This window comes from Diaporthe citri (genome assembly GCF_014595645.1).
Source record: "Diaporthe citri strain NFHF-8-4 chromosome Unknown scaffold_6, whole genome shotgun sequence".
Taxonomy (NCBI): Eukaryota; Fungi; Ascomycota; class Sordariomycetes; order Diaporthales; family Diaporthaceae; genus Diaporthe; species Diaporthe citri.
Genome location: NW_025064851.1, coordinates 260,018 through 285,148, shown reverse-complemented (window position 1 = coordinate 285,148; position 25,131 = coordinate 260,018). Strand labels below are relative to the sequence as shown.

Here is a 25,131-nt window from a genome sequence, read left to right as displayed (position 1 = left end):
CTTTCTCGGACACCAACAGCTTCGTACAACGGTACCCTGAGAGACATGCAACACCTTCATCATGCCCTTCGCCTTGGACTGCACTTCCCAGCCAGATGACCGGCTTTGAATTTCAACAGAATACCCAAGCAGCTTCCTGGGTACCCCAAGCTGGGATAATGCAAGACTCACTAGGGACGTTTAATATCGCCCAGACATATGAAGGGCGACAAATACAGATGTCGTCAGACTGGGGCCGAATACCATCCTTGGCTCCAGGGCATGTACTACACCACGGTCATGTCTGGCATGGCCCGGCTGCGATACTCCCGATGCCCCAGGATTACCACTCACAAGGTATTGCCCCCATACCAATCCAGACTTATCCCCTAATGCAGCCCGAGATCGCAATGATGCCATATTCAACTGCTTCAATGATTTACCGCGAGTCTCCATCGCCCGGCCTCATGTTCGATAATATCCCCTCGAGCGGCATGACTGGCCTAAGCCCTGGGACCACAGACTCGAGCATGAAGGAGACCGTCTGCTTCGGAATGGTATGATCAGATCACTAGGTGTAATAGTTGGATGGATGCTGAATAACTAGTTTTAGATTCCTCGCATACATGCAAAATGCCACCAATCAGGCCCTTCAGACTTCCCACCGAATTTCGCCGTGGATCTCCAGTCATGGGATCGGTTCACCTCAAAACATAAGAATCTCATTGTACATGGAAGAATTTCACCAGAGAATGGACCAATGATTCAAGAGCTCTTGAAAGATTCATCGTTGGACCTCGATGTCTCTTGCAGTATCGACGGACCAATTAGCTCTGCCAGACCTGACAGGTCTATTACGCAGGTTTCTTGCTTTTTATCCATCACTATCTACGGCCCTTTCGAGCTGTTCGACGACATTGGGGATTGGCTCCAAGATAACCACGTTCATCTTCAGGACCCAACAAACATGGGCAGCCAGGATGTCAAGTACTGCAACCCTCACCGACTTTCAGTGGAAGACATTGGTTCTTGTCTTTTAGTGTCGACATGCATCTTGCAAAATTCAAAGCTCAGTGGCCTCGAGGAGATTGGTGATCAGCCTGACTACTTGGATATCTTAAGCAGTCATGTTGATTTGGAAGAAGCAATGCAGCCCGAAGCAGTCCGGACAAGCCTGCAGAGGTTCGTGGCGGACAATACAAATATCTTTGATGCTAAGTTAGCGACTTTAATGCTGATGCGATATTCCTAGGCACCAAAAGCAAGCGCTCACCTTCATGCTCGATCGAGAGAAAAGTTGGACATTTGATAAAGATGGTGACATCTGGGAGGCTCGAGACACCCACGCAGGACTTCAGTACGACCCGCCCCGAACATGTACAAACAGCTGGATGTGGCTAACTGATTTTGGCACTTCTAAGATTCATCAACAAGGTCTCTGGTGCTGTCCATTCCGACGAGCCACCACCCTTTCGAGGCGGCATCATTGCGGATCCAATGGGCCTCGGGAAAACGCTGACAATGATTGCTCTTGCGGCCACGGATCTGGAGCCGGCTCAGCACGGAGCTTGTTCAATGGTCGATGTTTCGGCTGGAACGAGTCACAATGGCGCGACGCTTATCATCGTCCCTCCCCCACGTGAGTGGTACTGGAATTTATTCACTGTGATCTTGAAGTTATATCGGACATTATTCCCTGGCACCTAGGGAGCAAGTAAGCTGACCATTCAATAGTACTCGGCACCTGGCAAGAGCAGCTGTCTGAGTAAGTGCAGTCCTGACAGACCATACATGCACGTACCCTACTAAATATTGGAGAGCTGCTGAATTATTTGCAGACACCTGTTCGAAGGAAAATTGAGTCTGCGGCTTCATTATGGAAAGACAAAATTGACTGACCTAAAAGACTTGCAGGACGCTGCCACTGTGTTAACAACCTATCACACGGTGTCGGCTGAATTCAAGAATAAAGACAGAAAGAGGGATTCATCAGTCTTATTCTCGACCCATTGGCGAAGAGTTATCCTGGACGAAGGTGACTACCCCTAATATCCCAACTAGGCATGCTGAGCCCCTTGCTAACTTAAATATGTAAAGCGCATTTTATTCGCAATGAAAATAGGCAAATGGCTCGTGCGATTTGCGACCTGCAAGCAAGGGCTCGCTGGGCAGTTACTGGCACTCCCATTCAAGTGAGTCGCCCACGGTGGCAGAGCTTTAAGCTTCGACCCATTACTGATGGATATGTCTGTCTGTACAAGAACCGCCTGAACGATCTTTCGAGTCTGCTGAAATTCATCCGGGCTCACCCCTACCATGATTCAAAACAGTTCAAAGCCGACATATCCTCACCGTGCAAACTTGGCGAAGAGGCGATCAGTCGTCTCAAATACCTGTCGGCGTCTCTTGTTCTCCGGCGGCCGAAAACCACCATATCACTCCCACCACGGCAGGACAGACAATATCCTATCGACTTCAGCCCCGAGGAGAGAAAGATGTACGAAGAGGTCCGGAGCAAAGCGATCATCACAATCGAAGAGGCTCTACAGCCTAGGCCAGACACATCGTCAGGGGTGGTTTCTTACGTCAACGTATTGCAACAAATTGAGTCGTTGAGGCTTATCTGCAACCTCGGGCTGAGCTACCGCCCAGGCCACGGCGGTACCGCTCAGATACCCAAGGACGATTGGATATCTATGGCACAACGAACTTTCAACACTCGACGAGAGCTTGACCCTATAAGCTGCCTACATTGCTCGTCAGATATTGGATTGGCAGAGTCTCTGCTTGACCCATCCGATAGCAAACGAGAAGGGCAGTTTTTCCGTTGTCTGAAGTTCTGCTGTGGCGAGTGTGTCGAGAAAGCGCACCGGTTAAGGCAGGAGGTTGGGTGTGGACACAGACCTCCTTGCCTTGGAACTACTGTCTCTCTGGTGGGCAAGGCGATGGAGGAGGCCGGGTCCCTAGAGCCTGCGAGACTGCAGGGAGACTTCAAATTGCCCTCAAAGATTCAGGCTCTGGTGAAGGATATCAAAGCTCTTCCAATGGCAACTAAATGGTATAGTCCAGGGCCTATATCAGGGCTGCTATTATTGAAAAGATGATGCTAACAAACTGCAGTGTTGTATTTTCGACTTGGAGACTAACTCTAGACCTTGTGGAAGCTGGGCTGGGTCAGCACTCCATAGGCAATGTTCGCTTCGACGGGAAAGTGCCTCAGAAAGAGCGACAGAGTGTGGTTAACCGATTTAAGACTGATCCAAACGCTCGAGTCATGCTCCTCACGCTATCTTGTGGGGCTGTAGGGTAAGCCCTATGTTGCACTCGGTGTTGAAATGCTATTTCTTATGCATTGCTGACCACTTGACACAGGCTCACCCTGACAGAAGCATCAAGGGCATATCTCATCGAGCCCCATTGGTAAGACTAGTCAGACTGGAAACGACATCTGAGTTACTGACCTATGTTAGGAATCCTACGCTTGAGGAGCAGGCACTTGCCAGGATCCATCGTATCGGGCAGACGCAGGAGGTGACTATGATTCGTTTCTATGTCAGGGATTCATTCGAAGAGGTGATTAGCTTCAAAGCGTCCTACCGGCTGTTTCAAACCGATTATAGTTACTCATGTTTTCTGCAGCAAGTGATGAAACTTCAAACCAAAAAGAAGCAGCTCGCAGGTCTACTGCTTGCTCCGCATGATGGCGAGGACACAGACGATAATCTAGGGGGGTTGCATGTAAGTGCCCAGGTGCATATCGAACACACCGTCTCTCTAGCGCCGCGTATTAACCCGGAGCTAGAATCTTAGGTCCTTGCTGTAATAGAAAATTCTCTCACTTGTCCGGGCTCTACGGCCTTACCCAGCTATTTATCGTGTAACTGCTTGTACTTGTAACTCAATACCATGGAAGGAGAACGCGCCTGGCTGCTGGTAAGCGACGATCTAAGCTGAGGTGATGACTCGCAGCATTGCAACATGGAGGCTTGCGTTCACACGGCAGAGCCATTCAACTAAAATGTCAAAATGAGAGGTTCTCCTCGGCCTCTGCTAGAGGAAGATTGCACCTGTGAGATTAAGAAGCACTGGCAAGGTGTGAAATAAATGATGACTGCGTGGGAAGCCACATCAAGTCAGTCCATGACGGACACGGCTCGTTTTCTTTTTTGTCGGGAAAATAAACGTGCGCAAGCCAAACATGTATCCGCCATGACATCCGTTGCTTGTCCAAAGTTTGGTCAGCGTTGTCCCAGTTGTGCCAAGGGTATGAATGATCTTGAAGCACTGCCAATGTGACTGCAGTGGGCCGGAACTGAACCGCCTTGCCTGCCGGGAGAGCACGCCATTACGTTGACGCTGCCCCACCAACGTCAGCAGCTGTGCAGCGGCCCAAGTACGTAGCTCCTACCATCAACAATAACGACAAGATGGACGGGGTGGTAGAGGCGTTGCACATCTACGATGAGCGCAACTCGCCTGTCCTGTCGCACACCTATACGTCGAGGCCGCTCTCCTCGGCCCACCTGCTCCCGCTCTACCTCGCCCACCCGCAGCCGCGGCCGAACCTGATCTACCTCCCGAACACGAACCCGCCCACTCTCGTCTTCTCCCTCATCCACGCGAACCTCCTCTTTCTCCTGACCACCTCCGGCGAGGTCGAACCGCTCCTGATCCTCGAGTTCCTCCACCGCATAATCGACGCCTTCGAGGAGTTCCTCGGCGCCCCTCTGATATCCCACAAGATCGAGTCCAACTACGATGTCGTCGCCCAGCTGCTCACCGAGATGTGCGATGCCGGCACGGTCGCCACCACCGAGCCGAACGCCCTGCGGGACGTCGTCGAGGTAGAAGGGTGGATGGGCAAGCTGCTGGGCAGCATCACCTTGCCGGGCCAAGTAAAGGACCTGAGCGCGTACGGCCGGTCACCCAGCCCCGCGCTGGGCTCGCCGTCGCTGCTCCAGAACACGACGCCGTCGTTGCCATGGAGGAGGGCCAATGTCAGGCATACGAGCAACGAGCTGTACGCCGACGTGGTGGAGACGCTTAACGTCACCCTTGCGCCGAGTGGGAGGCCATTGGCTGCTTTCGCTAATGGCACCATCGCGTTCACCAGCAAGGTCTCAGGGGTGCCGGACATCAACATGACACTCACGAGCCCCTCGGGCAAGCACAACCTCGGCAGCGTTATGGAGCTGCCAGTATTCCACCCTTGCGTGAGACTGGCCAGATGGAAAGAACAGCCTGGGGTCATAAGCTTCATCCCACCAGACGGGAGGTTTATACTGGCGGGCTACGAGGTGGACTTGCTACCATTCTCTAGCGGAAAGAGCGGGAATCTGAGCTCAAGCAGCTTGAAGCTTCCGGTAAACCTCGAGATGAAGACTGGTCTCGGGCCGACGGGGTCAGACTTTGAGGTCAAGGTCTACATCAACAAGATATTTGGCGTCCCGACCAGCTCAGGTCCGCCTGGCAGGGGCGGCGGCAAAGGGGGGCCTGCCTCAACTTCGTTGGAAGACCTTGTTATCACAGTGCCGCTACCAGAGGATGTCAGGAATCTGCCCGACGTTCGGCCAACTAAGGGAGACGCAACCTACAATCCGGGCGACGGAGAGCTGCAATGGCACATACCAGCCAAGGAACTAAACACAGGGACAACATACTTCGGGCTAAAGTGCACAGTCACAGGCCCCTTGGCCGAGGGCGACGAGGAGGCACCGATGGACTACACCTACGAGGAGCCCTACCAAGCCGAGCCGACGGCAGCCGGGGCGAAGCTGGACAAGGCCGTCGGCGCAGGCTCAGAGGACGATCGTGACGCGAAGAGGGTCGCCCAGAACAAGATCCTCATGCCAAGTTCGGCGTCGGTGAGCTTCGCCGTCAAGGGCTGGCTGCCGAGTGGGATCAGGATAGAGAGCATCTTGTTGGATACCCGGAAGAGCAGGGGCCTGGGGGAGGGCGTCAAGCCGTACAAGGGAGTCAAGTACTTGACTGTCAGCAAGGGGGGCGTGGAGATACGGTGCTGAGTGCTACCTGATGTGTGTGTATTGGCCACAACTATACACGTAATACAGGCACTTCAACCCGCGGCCCGGGAAGCCTCTTGCAGCTGGGCGCAAGCGTACAGTCTGGGGTACCGTCCCATGAGTGAACTTACTCCTTGCACGCGTTCAGTGCGGATCTCCATCAGGTGATCATTATCAGCCTGTGGATGCAAGTCAATCATCCTGAGAGGCTTGCGTAAAAGCATTGTTCTGTTCATCTCCAGTCCCATTATGCTCGGGGCGGGCTTACAAGTACTGTGTTCTCTCATCTCAACGCCTCGTACTCGATGGAATCAGCGTCCATCCTTGCAACTTTCACACTTCCAATTGGGTGGCCATACTAACCGAGTTCGCAACAAAATTACGGCTTGTGGTGCAACTTTCTCGTTGATACTAGTATGCATGTAGTGATAGAAGAAAATGCCCCTTTGCCCTAATCTGTTGCGGTCTTCGCCGGCATGGACTCTCATGAGGTACTAATTATGAATGTTTCTCTTACACACTGGAGTGAAGTATTCAATCAACGAGGAAATAGTCATCATCTAGAACTCAAATGATATTGGGCCAACATCGTGCTTGCCTCATACATCCTTTCTCAACTATGAATAATTGTTCATAGACTTGTCAACCATCCTATGTGAGAAGTTGGACCGTTCAAACTTGGTTTTCAATTTCACCTCTCATGGTAACTCATACTAGCCGAGATCACGATTAAGATGGTATAAATACTGATATGCATGCTATATAAGATTTTCATGCGCCGAGTCAAGTCATATATCATCAATACGCTTTCCATCATCTGGAGACCAGTAGTCTCAACAAAATGGTGCTCTGCACCACAACGGGTATACCACGGCGAAGGGCCATATGGGGGTGGAACTTCTGAAGCCCATCTGTGTCTTCTTTGCACAGATAAAGACTGGTAACTCCCAAACTCCCTAGATGGTCAGTCGGGAGTTCCAGCTATTCTTGAGTGGTCTCCAGATCAGGCCAATGCGCCGCTTCGTCTGCTGGTCACAGCAAGCTTCCCTGGTTCAGCCGACCGATTTCAGGCCAAGTTCTTAAACCCACGCCGGCGGTCCACTCCCATCGAGATGGCTATGAAGATTTATAGCTCCCAGACGAACAGTGATGTCCTGGTCATTCCTTGTGCCCGCATTGTCCGCGGCGGCGATTTCATATCAACATCGCCTCGTAAGGAAGGTATCCTTTGCTGCAGGTCCCTCTGTGCCTTCACTCTACTCTTGTTCAGGGCAAGCTGGCAGGACCGATAAAACGTGATCGTCGAAGACCCCATTGTCGACGGCGCCTCACGGGCCGCTGAAGTGTACATGTCGTGAGTTAGAAGCGGATGCTGTTTGGCTGTCGCCAGTATCAGCGGGCTCCTTGGGCGTATCGGAACCCACTGTTTTGGCATCGAAGTCGACAACATTCATTTCCACATCGCGCTTGACACGGCGGACTCTTCTGGTCTTCCGCCGACGCCGTAAACAGGGCGTGATGGTTTTCAGACCCTTGATCAGTGTCTTTACGAGAGCCTTGGCCCCATTGCGCTTGCATTAGCTTTATGAACACAGCGCGTAGCATAGGAATGGTCACCTAGAAGGGGCACGGGCGGCATCCAGGTGATAACGGGATCAGGGGACCAATAACGCAAGACTTGAATAACTTAGAATCCGTAAACTCACCGTGTCTCTGTAAAGGTAAAGGGCATAGAATATAACGGCGAGACCAATAACGACAGCCCCCTAGTACATGTTAATCACTTGCTCCTCGTCTCAAAGTGATGCATCCTCGACCATTCCAAGACATGACGGACGGGGAACCGTGAAAGGAGAAGAATGGTGCTTACGACTATCCCGTAGATAATCCCTGGTCGGCACACATAAATATTCTTATCCCCGCAGTCTCCGTTGTTGTAGTAGAACCTGGTCTCCCTTGCCTCGAGAGCAGTCGTCGTCGACGTAGCCTCCAAAGATGGCGCCATGTTGACTTCTTACGGGACTACTACTAAGGTGGCCGTTGGAGAGTATTAGGTCTGCTCGCGAGAACAAGGAGCAGTCGGTACATTAGACTGTCCGATCGTCTTCAGGCGCATCCACCTTGTCCCAACTCAGATTTGCGAATTAGGAGGCAACGATAATCCAGGAGCCGCGTGAGGGATGTAACAAGAAGAGACAGCATTGAGAGTTTTGTGACCGGCAGAGCTCGGTCAGTAGTTCCGGGCCATGACTTTTAAAAAGGAAGCAGGAGTTCTGGGCGGCGCATGTTGTGCAACCACGACCAAGTAAGACGGAGCCTGTCGGTTCCAGGAAAGGCGCGGCTAAGCAAGCTGGCTGCAAGAAACGGCCTGCGAGACACACACACGCATCCAATGGTACGACTTCAGCGGGACAGACAGATCCTTCGGGGCGGTGTCTTACTGCTGACGGTGACGTCCAGGCATTCCAACGGATCCAGGGGGCCAGGCGGATGGGGCTGAAAACATTGAACTCCCAGTCGCCCGGACGCCGTAAAATGTCAAATCAGCTTTATTGAACTGTAGTATATACGCTACTTACCCCACGATGCGACAGGCTTGGAGATGAGAACAAAGGCTGTCACTGATCATGAGCAGTTGGGTGCTGGAAATAACATCACACGCTGAAGGTCGCTGGGGGGGGGGTCATGGGTGCCTGGGGGCACGTTGGGGGCTACAAAGCTGCCCACAGGCAGTTGGATTTCTCAGCCACCCAGAACGGCACTTTTGCCCTCATTCCCGAGACATTCCCACGTTCTGCTGCCTTGCTGACTCACTGGCCATGGCGACTGATATCGACTCTGGCCAAAAAAAAAAAAAAAATGCAGCCGAATCCCTTGCTGGAATTGGCGGGCTTGAGGAGCTGCACCATCGCTTGTGCGTGCCCAGGTGCCGAGGAAGCCATGGCAGGACGTATCGGTATTCCTGGGCATGCAAATGGGCCGCTAAGGAGTTGGACAGGAGCCAGCGGATCATCGGAGATCTAATGATCCCGAGACGCCGTTTTACAAGTGTTGGCACTTGGGTAGGTAGGGAAGGATTTTGGGTTCGTGTTGGTAAGCAACTTTCAAGGGAGGACACCAGCACTGTTATTGTGGCTGTCCACGGGGAAACTGCCAACAATGGAACAAGAAAATGAAAAGCGATACAGCGATGGTCTGAAGACGCCTGTTGATGCATCGCAATTGCTAGTAAGGTAAGTCTCCACGATGTTCTAGTAATGCCACCTCCCCGAGCCGTCTCAGTGCCTCGAACTCCGAACACATGATATGAGGCCATCCTGTTCGCGGCAACACAGCCAAGCGCTGTGCAGTACGGGGCCAGAGGTTACCCTCGTGCTGCGGTTCCCTACCGAAAGCTCAACGTGTCCGGACATGCGCCGTCCTTCAGTCCCCATTAGTTAGCACAAAGGACTCAAAAGTCTGTCCCGGCCCGATCTCCTCCAGCTCGCCCTCAACAACCAGCACGACCTCGCTCCACCCCCTGATCAGCGCGCGCCAGTAGCACGCCTCAGCAGCAGGGCTGAAGTAGCCCCCATCCGCGAACAAACTCCGCTGCCGCCGCGCGATGCCCTCCGCCACGTCCGGGTGGCCCTCGAGCCAGCCGATCACGTCGTCGAGGTCCGACCAGTCCGGCTTCACAAACACGATGTTGGCCTCCTCGGGGCCGTAGCCCTCGCCCCACGACCTGCTCGTCATCGGCCCCGCCTCCCACGATCCCTCCAGCCCGGGCAGGGCGCTCGAGAACACCGGCCTCACCAGGTGCGTGGCGTGCTGCATCCAGCCGATGGGCGGCGTGATGACCACGCTCGCGCACATCTGCAGGAACTGGAACCGCCCGCTGTACGTGACGCCCTCCGTGTGCAGGATGTACCTGTACCTGCAGAAGTCCTCGATCGGGAGGCCGTTGCTGGCCGTCCGCTCGCCGTTGGCGTCCTTGCCGCCGTCCCACGCCAGCGCCTCGACGTCCGCCCAGGGCCTGTCCTTGGCCGCCGCGAGCAGGTTGGCGCGAAGCCGCGGGTTGTGCACACTGTTGAACCACGTCGTGCCGCGCCAGACCGCCTTCGGGGTCTTGGACGCGAAGGTTGGGTTGAGCTCGGTCTCGATGTGCGCGATGGCCTCGGCCGCCCTGCCCATGGACCCGATGAAGGGGAGTTTCCACGCCCAGAAGGAGAAGTGCGGCATCAGGAACGTCCGCGCGTTGGCGTTGCCGTCGTCGAAGCCCGGCCGGGAGTTCGGGTCCGCCTGTCTCGAGTAGGCCCAGGCCGTGCCGAAGGGTTGGTCCTGGAAGTTCAGCGCGAAGACCGTGTCCGGGGCGGGCTCTGACGGTGGCGCGGTCAGCAGGGCGCGGTGGATCTGGTGCAGCGATGCGGTGCGGGAGTTGAGCATCTCCCCCGAGAGCTCATTCTTGCGCTGGGACTTGAGGATGTGCAGCTGGCCAGATTTGATGCGTCCCAGTACCGGTGCTGATTTCGGGGTGAGGGTGAAAGGCCCCTGTGAGACGACGTCCTGGATAGACCAGGTCAGGTTTGGGAATGCGGCCTCGCATTGTGAGACTGTGAGGGAGAGATTGTTCAGCAGCTCTGGGGGATGAGGGCCGGCATTGGACTCCCGATGGGTGGCAAAGGACGTCTCATGTTGGCTCTTTTCGGGCACTCGGCGAGCCAAGAAGAGGCAGTAGATTATCAAGACGAGCCCTGCGCAGCAAAGCACATCTCGCAGTTTCCGCCGCTGCCTCGGCCTGATGGTTTTGTCGCCGATCATGGCTTATTGCTTTCACATTTTGGTGACACTAAACAAAGTAGTTGCGCATCTCTTGTTTTCGCATGCCGTATGCAGTGAGAAATGAAGATGACAAGTCGCGTGTTCAGTGGCCCACAATCATGAAGTTGAAGTTGAGGTCACCTGGCGTTTGGTGTTGCGGGGAACTAACCCCTGAATTAGATTCGGCGGGTGGTGCTCCGGGAGTGCCTGCAAGGTATGCGCCAGCTTGTCCCGCGGCTGGTTCGACAGGCCAGCAACCTGACGACAGTAACTGTTTTGATGCGACTGACAATGGCTTTCAGCTGCGCTGAATCGCATGTGAAGAGTGAAATTTGCTTACACAGACCCATTGTCCTCTGAAACACAGCGTCTGGACGAACAGGGTCCACAGATCATGTTTCATCACTTCAAGTCATGAACCACCAATCATCTTACATGGCCACCTCGAGTGGAAGAAACAGGTCTGGCTCAACCTTATCTGTTTGGTGAAGAAGCTGTCAATCTCAGGAAGCGTGTGTTCCAGGATGTGCATGATCCCTCGTGGTCGACGTTCATTCACGCCTGCCGTTTTTTAGTTCGTCTACGCGTAGCCTAGAGAGTCCCGCTGGCTCTTCCAAGTCCACCGAGGGACCCCAAGCAACATCCCCCGGTGTCTTGCTCTGCGCCGCGTAGCTCATGTCCAGGGGTTTTGTCGGTTCTTTGCTCTCCCAGTGCCGCGCCTCAGCGGGCACAGGCTGCCACCACGCCTCAGGAGGTCCAAGACGGCCATGCCAGGATGCACTGCAGAGTTCCCACAGCCGACTTGCCGCTCGTTTGTAAGCAAATCGCTCATCCTCTCCTGTGAATGCAGATGTGTTCACGAAGTCGACCTTCTGTCCGAGGACACCGAAATCTGAGTCAATCTCGGCATGGATACTGGAAGTTTTGTTGGCAGAAGGAGATGGACCGTCGTTATAACTGGATATATTGGGCCTGAAGGGGGCAGCAGAGTCTTGATAGACTTCAGAGATAGTTTCAGAATAGGTCGCGTCCTCGTGTTCGCCTTCCTCGGTGGTGCTGCTGCTGGTGGTGGTTTTCGCAGTCGAAGAGGAGCGGGTCATGGTAGTGAGTCCGGATTTTGAGGGCTGACGCCGATGTTGTTCTGGGAAGAAGAGATTGTCGGGACCGACTTCGGCTCGAATAAGAACCTTACAACGAGCCTCGTACAGCGCATCCAGGAGTGTAATGAAGCGTCGTGCTTCATTCTTCATGGACACCGGTAGCACGGGCACGTTGTCGATGACCCATGTGTGGTAGTTTGAGGCCAGTGTGACATAATCAGCCGGTCCAAACTTGTGTACCAATTCATTGAAATCCCAGTGTGTAAAACCTTGGTAGTGTCTGGGTACATTGACGAGCCTTCCATACACAACCAAAGTTGCCGGCTCCCAGGGTATTGATGAAAGGAGCGGGTTGTTGACAGTCTCTAGTACCATCTGATTCCAACTTTCGGAGCTGTCTATCGTGAGTGCGTATTTTCGTGGTGTTGTTGAGTCACCAATCTCATCACGGATGAGTAAAAGATCCGAGTCCGGACTTTCCACGGTGGAGGGGGAAGCTGTAGACCCAGGCGCTGTGTTTGCTTTCTGGTGTAGGCCAAGGTGCTCTTGTATGTCTCGCCGCCGCCAGTCCTGGGCACCTTCCATATGCCAGAAGTCGCATCTCGCCTTCAAGACCTCCAAGAAGGCGGCAAAATCGCTCGTGCTCCCAAACAGCTCTCCTCTTTGCTTCTGAGCGCCCATGCCGAATAAATTGCGGACCAGGCCACCTGTTGACGGTGGTGGTGAACCATATGTGCCGGTGGCTTTCGAGCTCATCAGGCATGCGGTTGGACGAGGCAACCAGCACGCCACCAAGCTGAAAGAATGCAATAAACAAGTTACTGAGAATCTTGCTTGCAGCTCTATCCGGGAGCTGAAACTCGTCTAAGAACAGAATGGGCGATGTTTCAATCATCTCCTTGGCCATCCACAACACTGACCATTGCTGGTCTTCACGAGCAATGCTGGGACGCGATGTTCGAAAGTGTTCAAGTCTTGCGAATGCGTAGAGCATAAAAGTGTTGAAGTGCCACCGCCGCTTGCGACTGGTGGGCAGACCATCTGCCAGGAGGTCTAATAACATGGACTTCCCAGTGCCGACCTCGCCTGAGAGGAATAGCCCTTTGGGAGAGTCGATATCGACGGCAGCCTCATGGCTCGTCAGAATACGTGTGAGGGACAGACTGTCTCGTGGTCCCTCGGTCGACCTGAAGAACTTGGCGAAAAGAGGGTTGCGCCTGATGGGATGGCTTCTGACTGCCAGCCGGTCCGTCTCATTTTCCCTGGCACCGCCGATAGACTCGGTTATCTGTCGGAGCTTTGTCCGGTACTCTGTGGACGGCTGGTAGTCTTTCAGCCGGACGTAGAGCTTTTGCAGGTGATGAGCCAGGCGGTGCTGCGCGGGGTCGGGGTGAAAGGTGCCGGTTGCAAGAAGGGCATTGTACTTTACAAGTGGGTCGGTGATGGTCACAGCCGTTCCGAGACGCTTCATTATTTCTAGTGGGTGTGAAGAAACATGTGCGCAAGATATGCGAAAAGAAACACAAGGAAATAAATATTCTATAACTTTCTAGCCTTCAGGTGGTGCAGCCAGCCATTGACAGAGCATGGAGCGCTGGAGGTTCATTGAAACTGATGAAGTTGCAAGCCAGGATCAAGACCGAGTCGATATCGGAGGGTGATGATGCAGTCGACTCGGGCCTGAGTCGACACTATCTGGGGATATCGGCCACAAGTGAGGCTCTGCAGGCGAAATGATGTCACGCGTTAGCGTCAGTTCCAGACCAGGCGACAGACAAGAGCTTCAGCACTGCGCGTCCGGAGCAGGGCAACCTTGGCATAGGAACAACGAGGAATTGTTTGTTGAGTGCGTTCAAGTGCAAGACAAGGCTCACAATGTGCTTTCGACACGCGCGTTATGGAATCTGCTGCCGGCCAGCTTCGAGTGGCTTTGTTTCACTGAGCTCTACCAGCTCCAGCTCCCGCTCCCGCAACAGCTGCATGCGTGGGTTCGCGTGGTTTGGAAGCTCCAAGAAGGAGAGAGTGAGTGAGTGGGGCTCTCATCCCTGCAACAGTGTGGGTGAGTTACCACAGCATGCTCGACGTTTCGAGTCTAGCGTTGTGGAAACGGGGCAAAGCTGACTGCCAGCACGGGCCAGTAGCAACTGGTGATTTTTTGACCCAGGTCAACACGGCCCAATCACCTCTGCCCGCGGCTCACCTTCATTGCCCATCAGGACCGTCAGGACCAGTGCCTGCAGCTCGAGGTTCTTCCCTTGCTGGATTTGACCCTTACCCATCTTGGCCTGGCACCCTGGGGCCAGACAACAACATTTGGTGGGTGAGCCATCTGCAGCGTTGATTCTGCCGGTCCATCCAACCAAGAATTTACACAACATCTCGCCCGCGCGGCCCCCCCATCCTCACCTGCATCAGCACCCTCGTCGTCCTGCACGCACGCACGCACACGCAGCGATCCTTGACCCCCTCACCGTCATGGAATAGACCATCGCAGCCATCACATCTGCATCGACTTTGCCATCGCGCGACCTCTCCCTCCCCATACCAACGCTGCTTGGCGACACCCATCACCAGCGCGACCGCCCCGACCGACAGACTCCGGCCGCCCGGCACGCCACGAGCTGTAACACACATCCGCCCCGTTGTCCGCCGTCGCAATGTTCTCGCCAAACCAAAACAACCAGAGCGGCCCTGCCATGGCCACCCGAAGTCGACGGAGGCAACGGCCTGTCAGCTCCGACAACAGCCTGACACAACAACCAAAGGCCAAGCGGCAACGCCGTCCTCTGACCGATTCCACCTTTGTCAATCCGGACCCCCAAAATGCGCAGCCCCCGGAGATGCTCGAGGTCAAGAACGATAAGATCGCGAGACTGCCCTCCCATCCCGACGGCATTGAAAATGTCCAGACCTTGGCGACCAAATCTATGCGACGAGAGGTTGCCGTCAGGCCAAAGAAGCCTAAGCAGGCCGAGAGAACAAGCAAGAGCGACGGCAGCGTTGAACTGGTGCGTGAAGCTCAACACATCATAGCAATCCATCCCCTCGAGTGCCAGGGCGTCGCGAGTCGTGCCTCCACTAACCTCGAGTCTCTAAACAGGCGAGATCCAGCGCGTACACCGTGAGCAAGCTGATAGCCCTGCCGGATAGAATCCGCGCAGACTCTACAGGTGGGTACCTTGGGCTTCCATCAGCCATAGTCCCGCACTGACTAGCCACATCTAGGACGGCAACACGGTGCCATCGACACTTCCAACGGCTACGGCCTTTGCCTCACCCACACCCACGCCTTGGTCTGGCAATATGCCGGGTCCACGCCCTCGCCCGAGACATTCGCTTTCACCCTGCCATACCCCTCAAAACATGCCACCGAACCTCTGCCTCTTGGGTCGCTCGTTTCAGCAGGGACCTCTACCGAAGAGCCCGGACTGGTGGTAGTAATGCCCGTCAGCGGCAGGGTTTCTTTTTGGGAGCACATCTCCAGCGCAGCGACTCTCGATTTTATTCGGCAACAAAGGAACGGCGTCGAGGACACAGTACCGGGCCTGTTTGGTGGAGAGCACGTCGTCGATATCACAAAGGCCGATACCGCTGGATTCATCCTCTCGCTGAGCAGTGGACGACTAGCACACCTGAGCGTTCGAGACGGCCAGGGCAAGCCTTCGATATCGATCCAATTTCTCCAGGCTACGTGGGGCCAGTCGTCCGGAGCCTGGCCAAGCGTCTTTGGCAGCATTCGCAATGCCATCAAGTCAGCTGTTTCACGAAGCGATATTGCGGCCGTGAGGGTCAACCCCTCCAGCAGACCTGGACCTAAAAACGTCGTGGCAGCAACCAAGGCCGGCAGGCTCCACGCGTGGAGAGTCCAACGTGCTGGGCATCACGAGATCATCGCCAACATCGATGCACGTGAATCAATACTGATGGGCCTCCAATCAGTCCTACCCACCATCCAGAACAATGTGGACTTTGAGGTCATTGACTTCACGTACGTTCCAAGAGGCATTGAGGCGAAGTACACCGATGCAAGCCGTTTGAGCCAAGCTCTCACTGTGGATGATGACTCCGTTCAGCATCTGCTGCTCCTTGTATCTCTAAGCAACAAGCGCCAGTCACAATACGCTCTTGTCGAAGTTGTTCTTCAGGGCGAGACTCTGGATGTCGGGATGGTCAGGACAATCTCTTCGTACACCACCCCTGTCAATCCTTCCGCTACCGCACGAACTCGCCTCTGTTTGCCAAGACCAGGCCTGGTTGCTTTCGTCGTATTCGACCGTGCTGTTGTGATGGCGTCAATAGCAGCGCCGCCTGAGACACCAGATTCGCAATTACAAGGGGAGAACCACATCCTGCCAGCCACGTATGAAGATGTGGTCGATCTGCGGAATGAGGAATCACTCGAAATAGTTGGCTCAGGCGTGGAGGAGCCTCTGGGCCCGGGTCAGGAGCCTGAGGCTCCGAGGTCTCACCGCATCAAGATCAAGAATCCGACCGTATTGCTCATGATTCGCGGCGTGGGTGTTGTTCGAGTCGCCCTCACAGATGTCGACAAGTTTGCCAGCGAAAAGCCGCCTGAGGTGACTGCGAGAAACAAGTTGGACCAGGCAGTCATTTTTGGGCTCAAGGACGACAACCCGTTAGTCTTCGAGGGCCGGAGAGAGTTAGCTTTCTCTGACGCGGAAATCGGCGAGGCGGCTTTAGATTTGTCAAACGACATCCTTGCCTCGAATACATCGGTCCTCACCGCCCTTCCAGCTTCGATAGAGCTAAACCTTCGACAGCGCGGCAGTTATCTCGACAAATTGATGTCACACTTGAACGCGCAAAAAGTGAAGCTCGACCGTCGGACCAAGTGGCATCTGCTTTTCAATGCCGAAAAACTGAACATGGCCCGAGAGCTGTGGAAGTTGCATGAGACATTCTTGGGCGAGAGACCACACAACGACAGGAAGACTGTTGTCTCGGAAGTCATAGAGTGCATCGCCGAGGAAGACAAGAAGAACCCTGACCGCAACGTCGGAGAGCTCGACCGAGCTCGCACATGGTTCGTCAACGACACGGGACGAATGGAGATCTTTGTGCCCTGGACATATCAGATGATCAAGCATTATCACAAGGAGCATCTCGCGGATGATCCATCTTTGACGCGCTTTCTTTACGAAGGCGTACACGTGTTCTACGAAATTCTTCACGGAGCTCTCGAGTACCGCCAACGCAACCTCAACTTCTACGGTCTTGGGGCTGAGGATGTTAAGAACGGCATCCTGTCCAAGCAGGCCGACTACCTTGGCCTGCCCGAGTTTTGGACATCGACTGCTTTTGTCACCAACAACCTCTTCCGCCTCAACCAACTCTGCCAGATGTGGCTTGATACGTACTACCCACCTCAAACCGCCCCTGGATCCCCATCTTCGAGCCTTATCGAGTCCCTTCGGAACATGATGCCTAGTCTGGCTGACCAGCTCATTGTGACTCTGACCGAATCAGTCAGCTGGGCTGAACCGAACGGCGACGAAGAGGCCTTGATATTCGCTGAGAAATGCAAGGCGATCCTGGCCGACCTGAGTGATCTGATTCTGAAGCTCAAAGACTACGGGCTTTGGGATGACGCGCTTCGACTTGCTGAGAAATACGTCAGTGTCAGAGCTCTTGCGGAACTGGTTGTCGGTCAGATCAAGGAGCTACGCAGCCAAGCTAAAGTGCGCGGTCTTGAGTCTCGGAAGGCTGTTGAGATCAACAACAAACTTGAGGAAAAGAAGCGACTCTTCACCGAGTACATGGATCGCTACGGCGCAAGCTTCGCATTTGAAGCGTACAGACTCTTGCTTGCTTATGGTGGCATTCAGATGGTGCTGGAATTTGCCGGATCTGATAAGAAAGGCTACGCCACCATGTTCCTAAGGAATGATGATCGCCTCGGCAAAATTTCTTGGATCAATGACATCGAGCGCGAGCACGACCTCGATTCAGCGGCCAAGACTCTCATCGGCGTGGGTCAGGCAGAAGACCAAGTGTGGAACAAGAAGATTGAGCTGAGCCTGGGTAAATTGACACTGCTGGCAGAAGGAGCTGGTGCTGAGGCTGAGGGGAACTCAGCTTTGGTCCGCAGCAAAGCAGCCAGGTGTGACAATCAGCTGGCGCAGGTTGAAAAGGATCTCGAGATTGTGCGCATCCAAGACCAAATCTACCAGTTGCTGGTCCCAGCCTTTCAAGACGCTGTCGACGACGTTGCAGCCGTCGAGCTGGCCATGCAGACCTTCTCACCCAAGATTCCGAAGAAGCATAAGGTGCTTTCGGATGATCTGCAGGAAGATCTCTTCCAGCTTGTCACACACAAGGCCATGCAGCCGCTGAGTCTCATCAATCTGCTAACTCTGATCCGCGTCGACGACTACGGCGTCGAGCCCGGTTTCTTGTTCTTCCAAGCACTTCGGCTAGCTGAGCTCGGCTTGAAGGGCAAGCAGAGGGAGGATGCCAGGAGGCTCATCTGGAGACGGTGCTACGTTCGCGACGACTGGACCAAAGTCAACTACACAGAGAACATGAGTGACCAAGCTGTGCTCAGCAAGCTGGTCGAGACGCAGCCCTACTGCACCATGGTCGCATGCCATCGGCACCGTAAGTCCCCACCGAGACTTGTTGCTTCAATTTAGCCTGTTTATCAAGTTACTGACAGTTCTTTCCAGACCTCAAGCAAGGCGGCAAAGAAATTGACTACATACTCTCACCAGATGCCTGCCAGGGTGTCTACACGGACCCCAACGTCGAAGTCCTTAGGTGGGAAGACGACGACTCGACCCTGCTGGAGAAGCGCGCCGACGCCATGCGGTGGGAGGACTTGCAGCTCAAGAAGTATGTCGAGAAGAACCAGCTCTGCCGCTGGGCCAAAGCGGCGTGGGAGTCGGCCAAGAGGGAGGTGATGGATGAGCTGGACGTTGCGACCGCGAACGGCGCGAATGGCGGGCCCGTGGCACCTGTCAAGGTGAACGAGCAGGGCAATGGGCACGTGGTGCAGAGTGTCGAGGCGGACGATGATGAGGAATAGGTGGCAATCCCGTCTGGCCCGGTGCCACCGAGGGACGGAGCGCAGAGCCTTGGGTTTCGAGCTCCCCTTGGGCCTACGTGAGGAGGCCACTTCCCCTTTGTTTTACTTGGTCATCATACAGACAGACACGCAGCTCGGATACAAGGTTCCGGTCTGATCTGCAGGCGTACGTGGCTTTGCTGTTTTCTTTTATCATTCTTGACTTTTTTCTTTTTACAAGGCCAAAAAAACAGGGACATGGCGGGCAAGGGGTCTGGGCGAATGGGTGTACTACCGGTCCGTGTCTATATATCATTCATTCATTTGGATGCTTTCCCGCTGCCCGGCTGACTTGGCGGCGTGGGTAATTATGGGAGACGGCAGATGTTCGGAGTCAAAAGCATAGCAAGAGCAGAGCAGAACAGAACAGAACAGAGAACCTTCGTTAGGGTGGGCTAGGCCCGCCTTTGTTTTTCATACTTCTGTGGTCTTTAGAAAATGCCTTTGTGTGATGTGTGAGTGTAGTGGTCTTCTGCTCGGGTGTCGAAGATAACTTCAAGTTGTGGGAGTGAGACCTTTTGGCTGGTTGGCAGTGGGTTGTGTTCCTTCACGGCACATACGGTCCCACTCAAAAGCTGTCGAGAGTAATATCGTGTTTACACTCAGCATTTGACACGCAGCCTTTAGGCCTAGAGGTTTCTCTTGTGCTTAGTTATATCGAAGTCTGGCACTGGATCCACCGCAACACTCAAAGGCTCACTCCTACGTCTTTTGCTTCTGGTACCTGTTGGGAAAGGTCAAGTTGACGCAATAACTCATGCGCTGGCGCTCTGCGAGAATGTTGGGGCAGGCAAGCCGTCATCTGCGGTATCTATCTGGCTGAAATGCTTTGCGGTCATAGACCAGCTAGGTAGGACGTGAGCATATTCATGTTAGTTTACGTGTCCGCTGGACTGAGCTCCAGGTACGGGATTAAATTAAACCCCAGTGGGTGCCTCATGTGGAGGATCTCTGATGTCTTGGAAGTGGTATTATTTTCTGTGTCTGAGAGTCAAAAATGCGCGTTTCCAACCTCAATAGCTGATGCATAACGTCTCTAAGCACCACAGGGAGCCTTCCATCGTCAAGAATCGAAGAAGTATGGTGGCCTGTGCCTTTTCTTTCTTTCATCAGGCTGCAGCTCATCATCAAATTCGCTCTCGAACACATTCCAGATTATGGAAGTGGGCGTGATCTCCCGTGCCACCTTCCCCCAAGCACCCTCATCATAGGGCTGGCTGCCCGTCGGCCTTTTTGCGCATCTCGGCCACAGCATCCTGGTAATCAAATATTTCCGGCCAATCCAACGGACGTTGCTGCAGGCCGCGTATCAGTCTCTGACTATTCCACTCACGTGGTGAGGCATGAAGCGGGATAATTGCGGGTAGAGTAGCGTCTTTCGAGGGTTACAACAGCATCAGGTAGCCGCTTCGCCCCCCCCCCTCCAAGAGAAGAATCTGGAAAAGCATAGAATAAGGCAGAGAATAAAAGGCAAGACATCTCAAAATTTTCCAACAAAGGGGGACGGGGAAGGCTTCTTCAGGACAAGAATTATCGACTCACATCACAGCGAATGGAGCGTGGGCGAGTTTCTGGGATCTCCTGACGGTACTTATAGATGTGGTACTCGGCCACACCCTTGTATGCATCCCAGCGCCACTTGTTCTCAGTAGTGATTTCTATCGGAAGAGGGCAGCGCGCAGGATCTGGACTTCCTGACACGAGGAAATCCACGAGGTCGTTGAACTGCTTCTCCGTCGGCGGCGACAGAGTTCTTGCCCGAGAGCCGTGTATGTATATTCCGTTTCACTACTCAGCCGCTCTCAGTATTAAGTTGTGTCCTTGTGACATCAGGGAGACCCCTTTTGTCTCAGCCTTCTAACCACGCCTGGTTCAAGCCGCAGAGGGAAGGGGTTTGCTCACCTCGTCTTCGGTCTGCCCACGGTCAAAGAGCACTACGCCCCCAAATATTCGGAGTTCAGCCCAATACGCTGCCACGTCTGCTAGTCCATTGGAAAATCTCTCCGGGTCCTTGTATAATGGAAAGAAGAACAGGTTGGGCGGTCCACATTTGGTAACCTCTCGTCCACGCGCATCTTCCGGAAGGCGTGCGAGTCTTTCCGACCTCCGGTCCGCTACCACTCAGCGTGCTTATGTACTCCCTCGTCAAGCTGGTATAGATAGGCGGCGATGTCATGGCACGCGATCACAATCAGTTCCAACAGTCGGAGCTTCCAGGCAACGGAGCCTAATTGGGTATCCTGGTAGGCCTGGACTACCTGCGAACTCAATCAGCCTTACAGTACATGCGGCTGTAACACAGCTTTTCAGGATACGCAATCTCAACCTTAGGTGGGACCTCTAGGGACAGAATGTCGAACTGTGAGCGGAAGCTGCGCGTCTTCTCCAGGACGCCAGGGCATAATTCCTCATGCTGCATTACCGGTAATCCTTCACGAAACCAGTGATCTTCTGCATGGACGCCAGCAATTGGCATTCCATCGACGATCTGAGCATAAGTCTGCTCGGCCATTTTTGCTGAGAGGAGATTGTTCAGGGCCTGTTCTAGAGGCTCGAGATGCTCAGCATCGAGGTGTTGGAGAGACATGTTGATACGAAGCAGTTGCGAGGCGATAGTGCGTGCGGGAGGATGGGCTTTGTGGCTGAACTCAAGATGCCATGAAGCGCTGCGAATTGGAGGGAAAACGTCAATTGTAAAGACAGGTGAGTGGTCAGCCATTCATTACAGAGACTCAGGTCAGGACTGACAGCACTCCAAAAAGCGCTCGCGGCTTATGGGGCTTGGATTCTGCGGTCCCAACGGACGTGGCCAAGGTTTCCACAGAGACCCCAAGGGTAAGCGGTATTGCTTTTCTGTCCTGGCTGTATCCGCAATAGTGGAGTCTTTGCTGACAACAATCTAAGCTATGATACCAAATCAAAACTATGCAACAGAACAAATGCTGTATTCCCTGGCAATGACCAATCCATACTATCTACGCTCGAGCATACAGCTTAGTTCCTAATGAAGCCGTAAGATTTGTTATCAAGCCAGAGTGATGTCATATTCGCATTCGATCGCAGGCCTTTAGCCATTGGAAGCCTCCTTGCTTGCTATAGCAAAAAATCAGGAAGATCGCGTGCTAGAAGGCTAGAGATTGCCTCTAGTATATACATGCCTAGGTATACTTTTAAGACCCTTACCGAAATGCCTCTGCCGTCAGCCCTAATATATTTAAGTGATACAGAAGTTATTATGTCAATACCACTGCGACGTCAAGGTCACTGTTGGGCGGATCCGTTCGGGTCGTGATGACATGTCAGTCACACTCCCACACACATCAATCGTTGTCTTCCTCGTCCGTGTCAGACAAACCGAATTCTGGCACTTTGTACTCCACGAAGTCGACCAGGACCTCCACGCCGACCTGCCTTCCCAGGCTGATGACAGCCTCCGCGTCGAGCTCATATTTCGACGCAGGGCCATCCGAAACCTCCACCCTATGCTCAATAGTAACCTGACGCAATCTGGGAGCAGTGGTCTCCTTGTCATTGAGGAGAGCGAGAATCTCGAGCTGCCACGTGCGCACGGGGAATTGGGTGTACGCAAGCGCGGTTGTGCAGGGGCATTGCAAGGGGGACGGTGAGCTCCTCGAGCACCGTGAACGGCTTCAGGCTTGGTAACGGCTTTTCCGCGCGGTTATTGGCCCAGCGGATGGTCAGCCTTCTTAGAGAGTGGCGCTGGTGCCAGAGAGCGTACCAAAGTACTCGATTTGCGAGTAATATTTTATACGTATCTCCGCAATAGGTTGGATCGAAGGCCCATTCGGAGGGTAGCGCAGCGTAAGAGTTCAACGTGAGCTTTTCTAACGCGCTTGGGAGTCTCAGGAGCGAGTCTATGGTGAAGCCATCGACCGTCACGAAGTCGAAGATCATCTCGGTCACTGCTGACTTGCCTGACCATTGTGACCTCTCACGTTCACTCATGAGGAGGAAATGGTGGCCGGTATTAAGTAGCGAGGTGTAGAACGTGCGCATCTTTGGGAGCAGCAAGAAAGGCAGTAGCAGCCTTGGATCAAATGCGTTCCCAGCTCTATGGTCTCTCAGTATCAAGGAGAACTCTTGCAAGTTGCGCAGGGCGGGCACCTTGCCCGCTGCCCACACGTCGTTGGGCTCTTGGAGCAAGGCGCGAAACAGCCACTCCCGACGAGTTTGCTCGGCCAAGCTTTCCTCTTCTAGGAAAGCCAGATCAATCTTTAGAGACTGTACATCTGGCAGAAGGAATAATAACATGGCACGAAACATCGATGGGTGCAGACCGTGAGAGCCGAACCTTTCGGGGCCAAGGCTTCGCCAGATCTCCTCTCTTGAGACTGGGCCGTCGCGTGACACTAGACCAGCTACTGCCTCGGCGAGCTGGCCCTGACCCGGTGGTAGAAAGCCATAAGGGTCGTTCTCGAACTTCTCGTCGTCTAAAGTGCTGAAGGAGAGAAGGCGAACATGCCTCGTCAAGTGCGGGTAGCGCAGAAGAAGTCCGAGGTGCTCGGCGTAAGCGCACGGGTTTCCATAGTACAGGTCGGCGACCCTGTATAGAAACGGCTCGGCACAAGCTCGAAGCAGCCGACAGGCTGAGGCCAAGGCGAGAAGGCAGCGAGTGTCGGGCCTGTGGTTGAGGATCAGCTCATTCGCCTCGGCCTGGACGCTCTGGAAGAAACCCTCCAGCCTGTGCGAACCGTGCACTCCATGGAGGAACGAGTCGGAAACAACCCTGCCGAGGCTTTGTTCCCTGAATCGCTGCACGAGGAGCGCTTCGAGCTGATCACGCTGGTGCCGTATGCTGATATTCGTGACGTCAAAAGCGTGCTCTGCCAGCTATTGTAACGGCGGGAGACGAAAACGCCACACTCACTCTGAACGGCTGCCGCTATAACGAACAACCTGGGCACCGCCAAGGGCGTTCAACGATGGGTGGCGTTGCACGCCTTCATCCACAACGTCCCCGGGTGGGCACTTTAGCTCCACCGTCACAGTCTGGCCCAGGTTGTCGAGCTCCGCTGTGATGCAGACCTCCTCGACGATCAGTGTCAGAACCTCGGTCGGCAGGTGTAAAAGTCCTGGCATTGTCGAGTTCGAGAACAGCGAGGGTATGGGGCCTGTGGATGTCGAGGCTGCAGATACCAATCAAGTTGGAAACACTTTGATTGCAACGAGACGAGCTCCATCCTTTGCACGCGTCAAGTTTAATCTGGAAGCAACGGCACAGACCAATGGCGATATGGGCGGTTTTTGGTGGCTCGTTGCTTTTTTTTTTTTTTTTTTGCCTCATTCCCCCTCATTCTCGTTGGCCTGCTTGCTGCACGACGAGCAGCCGACACCGCCATTGCTTATTCCCCAGATTGGCTCGATCAGATCCATCGTGCAGTTCCCCCTTCATCTTGCCGCTGTGGCGCCAAAGCTCGCATGTCGTCTGGCAGCGCGGCTGGCGAGCACACCTGGGCGTGCAGCCCAATGAAAGCGATGTGACAGCCGCCAGTGGACGTCGGCCGGCCGCGGGCACGGCGCATCCCTGCGGCACAGCTAAGCGAGCCTCAGGTGCAATATATTATGCCTCGCTCACTGGGAATTTAGAAACCGCCAAGCTGACGACAGTCAGCCCGAGCACGCACGCGGCTGCGTCAGGCAGGCCGGGGGGCACATGGCTTTCCACTGACACACGGCTCATACATATTAGTCGTCGTGGCCCGTGGGCGGTGGTGTTGGTGGTGATCGGTCACGAACGGACGGCACGAGAGCGAGCGCATTGGCATTGATGCAATGTCAAGCTTCCAATCGAGGGCCCATCTCCTCGGAGGATCCCTGGGATCATCAAGATTACGGTCGCATCAAGCACGGCCAGCTGCCCCCCAGCAGCTGGGGTACTGCGGGTCCCGATTGGCAGGCCTTTTCTCCGACAGCCTGCCATTGTTGAATGAGCTCATCTGCGGGCAGACGAGACTCGCACTTTCCCGCTCGATCGATGAGAGAAGACACCCAGGCAGAAAGCAAAGGGGAGGAAAGGGCGCCTGGGTAAGAAAAGATGCTGTGTGACGTGAGAAACAGGATCGGCGGCCAAGAGAGGCCCGCCCCGTTGGAAGACGGGCGATGCAGAAGCGGGTGCAGCCACATC

At 54.3% G+C, this 25,131-nt stretch overlaps 8 protein-coding genes across 8 annotated transcripts; 4 read left to right on the top strand and 4 right to left on the bottom strand.

The window, feature by feature from the left end:
* Window positions 1–311: 311 nt before the first annotated feature.
* On the top strand, window positions 312–1,748 carry INS49_012111 (uncharacterized protein; the record flags this gene model as incomplete). The annotated part of the gene is made up of 5 exons (XM_043172816.1): window positions 312–536; window positions 593–1,161; window positions 1,232–1,336; window positions 1,401–1,618; window positions 1,714–1,748. The coding sequence occupies 5 exons, from the start codon at window positions 312–314 to the stop codon at window positions 1,746–1,748; spliced, it is 1,152 nt and encodes a 383-aa protein (XP_043022113.1).
* Window positions 1,749–2,105: 357 nt separating this feature from the next.
* On the top strand, window positions 2,106–3,625 carry INS49_012110 (uncharacterized protein; the record flags this gene model as incomplete). The annotated part of the gene is made up of 6 exons (XM_043172815.1): window positions 2,106–2,171; window positions 2,241–3,037; window positions 3,100–3,285; window positions 3,352–3,399; window positions 3,450–3,552; window positions 3,623–3,625. 6 exons carry the CDS (start codon window positions 2,106–2,108, stop codon window positions 3,623–3,625), a joined length of 1,203 nt encoding a protein of 400 aa, XP_043022112.1.
* Window positions 3,626–4,406: 781 nt separating this feature from the next.
* On the top strand, window positions 4,407–6,002 carry INS49_012109 (uncharacterized protein; the record flags this gene model as incomplete). Its single annotated transcript, XM_043172814.1, has 1 exon — window positions 4,407–6,002. The coding sequence occupies one exon, from the start codon at window positions 4,407–4,409 to the stop codon at window positions 6,000–6,002; it is 1,596 nt and encodes a 531-aa protein (XP_043022111.1).
* A 1,328-nt stretch (window positions 6,003–7,330) lies between these two features.
* On the bottom strand, window positions 7,331–8,007 carry INS49_012108 (uncharacterized protein; the record flags this gene model as incomplete). The annotated part of the gene is made up of 3 exons (XM_043172813.1): window positions 7,331–7,573; window positions 7,709–7,768; window positions 7,873–8,007. The coding sequence occupies 3 exons, from the start codon at window positions 8,005–8,007 to the stop codon at window positions 7,331–7,333; spliced, it is 438 nt and encodes a 145-aa protein (XP_043022110.1).
* Window positions 8,008–9,425: 1,418 nt separating this feature from the next.
* INS49_012107 (uncharacterized protein) lies at window positions 9,426–13,373 on the bottom strand (the record flags this gene model as incomplete). Its single annotated transcript, XM_043172812.1, has 3 exons — window positions 9,426–10,594; window positions 11,434–12,609; window positions 12,941–13,373. 3 exons carry the CDS (start codon window positions 13,371–13,373, stop codon window positions 9,426–9,428), a joined length of 2,778 nt encoding a protein of 925 aa, XP_043022109.1.
* Window positions 13,374–14,559: 1,186 nt separating this feature from the next.
* INS49_012106 (uncharacterized protein) lies at window positions 14,560–18,947 on the top strand (the record flags this gene model as incomplete). The annotated part of the gene is made up of 4 exons (XM_043172811.1): window positions 14,560–14,910; window positions 15,003–15,072; window positions 15,128–18,520; window positions 18,589–18,947. 4 exons carry the CDS (start codon window positions 14,560–14,562, stop codon window positions 18,945–18,947), a joined length of 4,173 nt encoding a protein of 1,390 aa, XP_043022108.1.
* A 2,153-nt stretch (window positions 18,948–21,100) lies between these two features.
* INS49_012105 (uncharacterized protein) lies at window positions 21,101–21,573 on the bottom strand (the record flags this gene model as incomplete). Its single annotated transcript, XM_043172810.1, has 2 exons — window positions 21,101–21,244; window positions 21,313–21,573. 2 exons carry the CDS (start codon window positions 21,571–21,573, stop codon window positions 21,101–21,103), a joined length of 405 nt encoding a protein of 134 aa, XP_043022107.1.
* Window positions 21,574–22,306: 733 nt separating this feature from the next.
* INS49_012104 (uncharacterized protein) lies at window positions 22,307–24,086 on the bottom strand (the record flags this gene model as incomplete). Its single annotated transcript, XM_043172809.1, has 3 exons — window positions 22,307–22,510; window positions 22,572–23,802; window positions 23,875–24,086. 3 exons carry the CDS (start codon window positions 24,084–24,086, stop codon window positions 22,307–22,309), a joined length of 1,647 nt encoding a protein of 548 aa, XP_043022106.1.
* Between the last annotated feature and the right edge of the window lie 1,045 nt (window positions 24,087–25,131).